The 8,315-nt window shown below is 37.3% G+C and overlaps 1 protein-coding gene across 2 annotated transcripts in view; it reads left to right on the forward strand.

Annotated features, from left to right (window-relative positions):
- The window catches only part of LOC118749179 (protein odr-4 homolog), a 72,601-nt gene that overhangs the window by 57,003 nt on the left and 7,283 nt on the right, over nucleotides 1-8,315 (forward strand). For both annotated transcript variants that reach the window (XM_036483954.1, XM_036483953.1), the window contains exons 3-4: nucleotides 7,558-7,639; nucleotides 7,697-7,819. In XM_036483954.1, the coding sequence (XP_036339847.1) occupies nucleotides 7,558-7,639; nucleotides 7,697-7,819 (205 nt within the window). The remainder of the gene's footprint in view (nucleotides 1-7,557; nucleotides 7,640-7,696; nucleotides 7,820-8,315) is intronic.

Genomic DNA, 8,315 nt, shown 5'->3' on the forward strand with positions numbered 1-8,315 from the left:
TCCCTAAGCACGGCCGAAGGTCGCCTACGCAAAAAGAAGTTCTTCGCAAAAATACTTCCGGTCCCTTTTTCCAGCAACACAGAAGGAGAATTCTACTTGTAAGGGTTATAATCCCTAAGCGCGGCCGAAGGCCGCCTACGCAGAAAGTTCTGCGCAAAAATACTTTCGGTCCCCTTTTCCGGCAACACAGAAAGGAGAGTTCTACTTAGTAAGGGTTACGCGGCCGAAGGCCATGTATGCATCCATTACTTCGGTTTTTGTCATATGCATTATTTCGGTTTTGAACCGAAACTGTGCAGGTATGCATTACTTCGTTTTTCTGATATGCGTTATTCGGTTTTCAAACGAAAGTGTGTATGTATGCATTATTTCGGTTTTTTCATATGCGTTATTTCGGTTTTCAAACGAAAGAGTGCATACGCAAAATTTCGGTTTTTTCATATGCATTATTTCGGTTTTCAACCGAAACTGTGCATATATGCATTATTTCGGTTTTTTTCGTATGCATTATTTCGGTTTTTTCATATGCATTATTTCGTATCCACAGTTTCCATATGCACAATTTCGGCCGCTGTGGTGTAGTGGTAAGCAGTGCGCACTTCCATCCTCAACGCCTAGGTTCAAACCCTGGTCAAAGCAACATCGCAAAAAATATAGAAAAAAGGGTTTTTCTTAACAGCGGTCGTCCCTCGGCAGGCAACGGCAAACCTCCGAGTGTATTTCTGCCATGAAAAACAGCTTCTCATAAAAATACAGTCATTTGCCATTTGCATTCCAGAGGGCTATTTTAAGTAAGGTCATTATCTTGTTTGCTGAGTAGCAGGTTGAGCAGCGAATTTTGATTTCGCATGAGTTCTTGCATTGTGTTTTGCATGAAAGTCATGAAATTCGTCATGCTTTGTTGCATCGATGCTATCATAGCTTCGATATTGGATTGTTTACCATATTGTGCATGGGGATGCTGTTCTTGCGGCGCAACTTGAGGTGCAGTTTTTGTAGGGGCACGGTTTTCTAAGCCTGATTTTAGGGCCCTTGCAAACGAGAAGCCATTGACGGTGTTTGATAGAACTGTTGGCGACGTGGCTCTTTTGGCTAAGAAGACGTAAGAATTCGTTTGGGAGGGTACAAAGGCATTCGGTACATTATGAGTACGTATGGAAGCCACGCATTGGTTGATCCGGTTTTTTAACACCTTGTAGACTGGACAGCCTCTGTAGTTTGCTGTGTGATTTCCACCGCAGTTACCACATTTTTTGCACGCGGGTATTCTTTGTTTGATGTGCAAGTGGCAGAGACATGTAGCTCTCCACAAGCTACGCACACTGAGCGAAGCGTGCAGTAAGACCTAGTATGACCATACTCCTGACAGTTGGTGCATTGTACAGGGCCATTTCTCTTATGCGGTTCTTCCACATTTATCCTACGATGCAGCAGATATTGTAATTTATAAATTGGATGCACATCGTTTTTGCCCAGAGGTTTGTTTTCAGGCTCAACTTTAAACATAGGTTGAGGGATTTTGTTCCTATTAAAAATATTCACAGCAGCTTTTGGATTGAAACCTTGTTCTTCAAGTGCTTCCAAAACTTCCACAGCTTCAACGCTTGGTACGATACCTTTAATTACAATTTGTATACCTTTTGCACTTTTAAAGTGGTATGTATAAAATTTTGTGTTTGTGTCATTCAGGTATTTGGACACTGTTCGAAAATCCTGTTCGGAATAAATTTGTACTTTAGTTTCGCGAATATTTCCCTTAGATAGTGGGATAATATGAAATTTATTACTACCGATTAGCTGTGTGAATTTTTTTACAAGAGCGCTTGGATTCTCTTCTCTTATAAAAATGGGCCGAGTTTTGGCATTAGTAGCTTTTGCTGCACCTTCAGAAATTTGGCTATTCACATCATCGGCATTGTCACTTAGCAGTGCAAATCTATTCGTACTGACTTGCTGAGTTGAGGTAAGGCGGTTTATTTTTGTCTTACTGCCCGTTGAATTTTGCGGACAAAGTTTTCTTTTTATTGTAACATAGCGGTCCATTCCAGTCTGTATGGCCGCATTTTTAGTTGTTACGTTTTTCAACTTTTCTTGCGCTTTACCATTGTTGCCAGGGCTTGCACTCAATTTAATTTGTGCTTGTGCAGCAAGAATAGGCCAGGCTGTTGACACCGCTGTGCAGTCGGCAGGTACCGGTGTGTTTGTTGTTGTTGGCGCGATAGAGGTAGTAAAATATGTCACTGTACTAGTTGTTGTTGCCGCTATATTTGGGGATATGTTATCGCTTACCGAATTTGATGTAAGCGTTGGGCGTGAAATGTGATACGGCACAGGTGAAGCGCAATCTTCACTCCAATACATCGGAGTCGTCAATGGTAAGTTTGGAGGACAAGTCCGATGACCTGAATCTCTAGGGGGTTTGAGGGTGGTCGATGGATTGGGCTTTGCGCTTTCGCTGTCACTCTGGGACCGAATAGAGAAATATGCGTTGTTGCGTTGAACTGAAATCCGGCGCTCATTTTGCTCGCGTTGCTTCTGAGCTCGGATTTCAGCTTGACTCATCGCTTTCTGTTTTCATTTGGTTTGTTTGTTTATTTTATTTTTATTTTTTTTGTTTTATTAAATTAGCACAATATTTAATGACTACGGAGCGAACTTAAAAACACGTCCGCACTCTTCGACTGTCAACTGTCTCTATAGCTGGGGACCTTGAAGAACTCTGCTTTTAAGTGCGCTTTTAGTTCAACCCAGGTGTGCGCTACTGCAATTTCTGCTAACATTTTTGCACTTCCAGTTAGCAATTGTCGCGCCAAGAGAGGCTTTCGTCCGTCGTTGCAACCATACGTGTCGGCTGCATATTCGAAGTTGTCGATCCATTTGCGCACGTGACAGTCGTCATCGCCGCTAAATTTCGGCACCAGCACTTCGATGTCCCTGAGTGAGTATGTATATGTGCTTACCTGAGCACGCTCAGTAGTCGACTCATTGAGGTCGTTTTTCAGGCTCAAAATTTGCAAACGCTTCTCCAACGTACTACACTTTGCTGTACCACCCTCGCATTCGCTTTGCTCATTTGCGGTTAGCTTTGGGTCATCCGTTGCACCTTTACGTACGGTATTTTCGCAGCCGTTAGCTTTGCTTTGCAAAATATTTTCGGCTTCATCGTTAAATGGTTGACTACCGCTATTTTCGCACTGATTATCCCCGTTATTGGCGCTTTGCAATGCCTGCTGCTTTCCCACTGCAATATTCTCGGTCTGTTGTTTCCGTGGTGGAGCTCCCACCTCTGCTTGCCGTGCACCTGGAACTGCTGTACTCCGTGGTGGAGCTCCCACTATGTCTTGTAGCAAAGACACAACTTCGTCCTCAGTAGCTGATTTGCGGACCAGAATTCCCGTTTCCGTAAGAACCGATGAAGTTATATTTTTTGTGCTGCTTTCCATTTCGCGACAGTTTAAATGTTTTTCTTCTTCTTATCTGAAGTATTTTACTTTAAACGGAAGAATTTAATGTAACTTGTATATGGCTCGGTACCACACCTGGTGCTGTAGTAAGCTAACCTTCTGCGTTTGCGTTTCGATACCAATTGCCTCTTTATTTTTTTATGTATACGCAAGCGTGACATTAGTCGGTCACTATAGTATATGTATATGTTCACAATAGATAAGCTTACATATTAGTCCCCGTTTACAGTGTGAAATATAAACTTAAAGAACACTACACTATATACTTTTATTCTCATATTAACATGTATTTATCTGTTCTTTGTATTGCGCAATAAAAGATTAAATATTAATGCGCTAATATATTTAACGAAATAATTGAAATGAAATACTTACAGTAACAATATTTCAGCATTCTGTCGCTATATCCCTTTCGTTTATATAATGCTTATTTTTTATGAAAGTGTATGTCGTTATCTAACGAAAACCTTGTTAGTAAAAATTTCAATCTTTTTCTTTAAACATTCTTGGTATGCAGTTTTGTAGCCCTTTTAATTTTATTTTAATGAAGTGCAAATTCTAAGTAACTAGGACTTACTATTGATTTTTTGAATTTTTTTGTGGAGGGTGTTGGGAATTTGCTCCATACAAAAAATTTTTAAACATATTTTGTTTGGAAGAAAATGCGCGAAGAAAAAATTGTAAAAAATCAACACTACTTACACTACTTAGCTACTTCAAACTTGCACTTTAGTATACTAAAATTAAAAAACTGCCTACTTAAAACAATTCTAAAAAAAACCTGAAGCTGTTTATCAAATTGTGATGAAAATTTGTTAAAATTGCGTAAAAAGTAAAAAGAATCGGCTAATAATCGATGCCGATGCCGATTCTTTTGGCCGGTACTAGCCGATGCTGATGCCGATGCCGATTAATCAGTCGGACTCTATTGCTAATAGCTAAACGCAAATTTCTATAACATAACGTCGAAAATAGCTAAATCTAGCTACAAAAAACACTGGGGAGAATATTCCAGTCGTGTGAACTTATGAGATCTTAGATGAGTGTTAATGTGATGTGAACAACTATTCTCCTCGTCTACGAGAAAAAAATAGTCAAAACTGGTCATAATCAGGGTTGCCACTTTGGTCAATTATTACCAAAATTGGTAGAAAAAGTTTGAGTTAGTAAAAAGTTAAATTTTTTCTCATTTTGGTAGATTTTTGTTAACGCATTTTTTCGAAAAACAAATACAATTTTAGCTCCCGTTTTATTCTTCATAGTTATCTTTATATTAAAAATGTCTAATTAGTATACTTTATTGCATTAGTTTTCGAACGCTTTAATGGCCAATTTTTATATATCGCACCCTAAATCAAAAACAGTCACAACTCAACAAACCTCAAATGTTCAGGAAACGCAAACAACTGTGCAATCGATGCACGCGAAGCAAGCAAAACAAAAACATTCGTAAGGCCACCTACATACTGTCAAAGCGACGCCAACACCAACGCAACGCCAAAGTTGAATGTCGATGGGCCTATTCTGCGCCGGCAACCAAAATGTAGTAACCGGTAAATAAAGTTCCTGGCAATTTTTAAACCCTTTTCGCATTCTCTGCATTCTTGTAACCAGTAAATTTGGTTACCATCTCATAAGCTGGTAACAATATAGCTGCGTGAAATATTCAATGCCAGAATTTTCACAAATCTTCATAGCTAAATATTTTAACTGCATTGCCAACGTACCTAGAATCGCGATGACAAGAGCTGGTAACATTTTTTGGTAATACAATTTTTCGGTTATAAAATCTTTGGTACTGTGCAAAATAGACCCGTTAGTAGTGTTTTTCTAGTTAAAGAAGATAATAATGAGTAGAAACTTTGACGGACTATAGATATAGAATCCGTGTACTATTTTATGAGAAAAAATCGATTTTGCAAAATTTTGAGTTGTGACTGTTTTTGATTTAGGTTGCGATAAGTACATACGAGAATATACCAATATGATCTCAATTACCATATCATTAGTTAATTAAAAAGTTCCTCAATAAAAAAATTTAACTTTTATTGGAATAACTAAACAAATAGAACAGTTAGTAATAGTTTTTATTAAAATGGGTAATTAAAAAAGTTATTGGCAGATATTTTCCAGATTTGGTAGACTATTTTCAAGTGGATGGTAAGTATTTCATTTCGTCAGTGGCAACCCTGGTCATAATATCACGCACATTAGATTTATATCATGGGTGTGAATAAAAAAATTATTACCTTTTCAAAAGCGAAATAAAGTCAACAAAAATTTGGAAATCATTCATTCAAATGGAAATAGCGCCAACAACGCTTACAGTATGTCGATTCAGGTTGCTCTTACAATAAACATTGCCCCGTAAGTGTTGTTTTTTAATAGAAGACAAAGGTTGTTGCCAAATCCTCAGTGTGGTGATATTAATCCACACACAATCATGAACTACCACCAATTGATTTTATTAAAAAAATTTAAATTACGAATATGTAAAAACACGATGCGAAAAACTAAACGCCTGCGCACAGCTGGAATACGAGAAATATTTGAAGAAAGAGTTTAGAAATGATCCATAACTTGCAAAACATGTTTCGTTTCCACAAAAATAAAACGAACACTATTAAATTGAAGAAACAGTACATGTCCAAAAACCCCGGAGGAACACGCATTTTGTGACGACATCATATAAAAGCAGCTAAGGAGAACGACACTATTTATTAGATGGCACGTTTAACGAGCCAATGTGCCAAAATGCGGGTATAAACAATTATTGATTATTTAATATCGGAACCAAGATCATATAAGTTAATTGATCGGTTTTCACACCTTTGAAACACAAATTATATGCTTTTTTACTACAAGTAAGGTGTTGCCAAAACACAGCAAAAATTTTCCAATCAGGGCTGCCAACTATCCTTAGTTATGAGGTGCCATATTGAGGATAAAAAAGTGCCAAAATGTGCCAAATAGAAAAATAAAAGTACCAAAAAAGGTGCCGTTCCTTTTAATCATTCACATTTAGCAATAAAATAAAGCCACATTTCCAAAACAAAAGTGCAATGATAAAATAAGCTAAACCAGTTGAATAGCCTTTATAAATTATAAAGTTTTAGTTGAGAAAAAGAAGTGCACGGAAAGGATTTCACAACAATGTATGGAAATGTTATTTTTTTTACAAAAGTTCCATTTTGGCACGTTGTGCCAAATTAAAAAATTAAGTGCCATTTGAAGTAAAATAGGGACAAATGGCACGGTTTGAGCCAAGTTGGCATCCCTGCTTCCAATAACTTACAAATATAAAAAAGTGAAATATCGAGGGCTTGAATTCATTAATACCCTCTATCTGCAATTTGCACAAAAACTAATTTGCGATTTTAGAAACCATCTGGGACTTATTACCTGTCGTTATATAGGGTATTAATATCACCGATGACAGCAAAAGCTTAGGTGGATTTTTATATCAGAATCTCATCTTTGTGAAAAGTGTGCAGATAGAGGGTATTATTGAATATAAGCCCTCGATGTTTAAAATATATAAAAATTTTATTTCAGTGTATACAAAAACTAAATCTAACTGCGTTATAGCACGGCGGGAGACGGGGAAGGGGTGGCCGCGGCGTAGCGGTACGTAGTGTGCGCGCCGGTCGCGCGGGGTACGCGAGCGCAGCTCGTGCGGTGTGGCGCGCTGACGGGGCCGCCGCGAAGTTAAGCAAATTGAATGTTTGAAAGAGAAATAATGGCAATTGATTTTATTTCGTTTTTAAAAAGGTAATAATGTCAATTGACTTTATTTCGAACCAGGGTGGAGAATTGACCTTATTTCCGTTGACCTTATTACCTGTCACCCTCGATCTGTACATCCATACATATGTATACCTTTTTTATTGACATTCCTTAGTTACAACATCGTAATAACTTAGGTTTATTTTATTACAAAAAAGTTTACTTTGGGACCAGTGAGTGCTCTCTTGGCTCTGCGAAGTGTTACACCTTTTGGGTAGCATTCACCGGTTTATTGATTATTTTGCTGTGCAAAAATCGCTGCTCTTGTCTAACGGACCTATTATTCCTTCTTTTTCATATTTCAAAGGCGTTTTTGTTACAAGTGACAAAGGAGTTCTTGATGATAAAATATTTACTGCTGCAAACAATATTTTACATGATTTGTGCAAGTATGTAAAATTTATATTAAAGGAATATAAAAATTTTATTAAAGCTTTTTATTACAGCCTTCTCCTTCAAGGAAATAACTTTTGTACTTTAATTGATAAAGACAATATACCAATCATTTTCCTCGCATATTCCATTGCTAGCAAAAAGGCAATGTGTAGGGCTTATACACATGATGTTATGTAAGTATCCTTAACTTATTTAAAAACTAAACAGGTTTCTGAACTTTGTCAGTAAATAAGTACACATTTGTAAATATCTCCATTTACTTATATACATACTAGGGTAACACGCCTTTTCAGTTGACCAGATACGATTTACATAGCACCAAAAAAGCAAATGCTTTTCTTTGATTGATACTTACGATTTATAAAGTTTCACATCATCTGCGTACATTAAAATTTTTGAAAATTTTATGTCTGTAGATATATCGTTTATCGTGGTATCGTGGCTACCTTGCGGGACTCCTGAAGTAACATCAATGACGTCAGAAATAGTATTTTTAAACATAACCCTTTGTGATCTATCACAGAGGGCACCCTGAAATTGTGCATATGGAAACTGTGCATACGAAATAATGCATATGAAAAAAACCGAAATAATGCATACGAAAAAAACCGAAATAATGCATAGATGCACAGTTTCGGTTGAAAACCGAATTAATGCATATGAAAAAAA

This window comes from Rhagoletis pomonella, unplaced genomic scaffold (genome assembly GCF_013731165.1).
Source record: "Rhagoletis pomonella isolate Grant_MI unplaced genomic scaffold, Rhpom_1.0 Rhpom_scaffold_00014, whole genome shotgun sequence".
In the NCBI taxonomy this organism is placed as follows: domain Eukaryota; kingdom Metazoa; phylum Arthropoda; class Insecta; order Diptera; family Tephritidae; genus Rhagoletis; species Rhagoletis pomonella.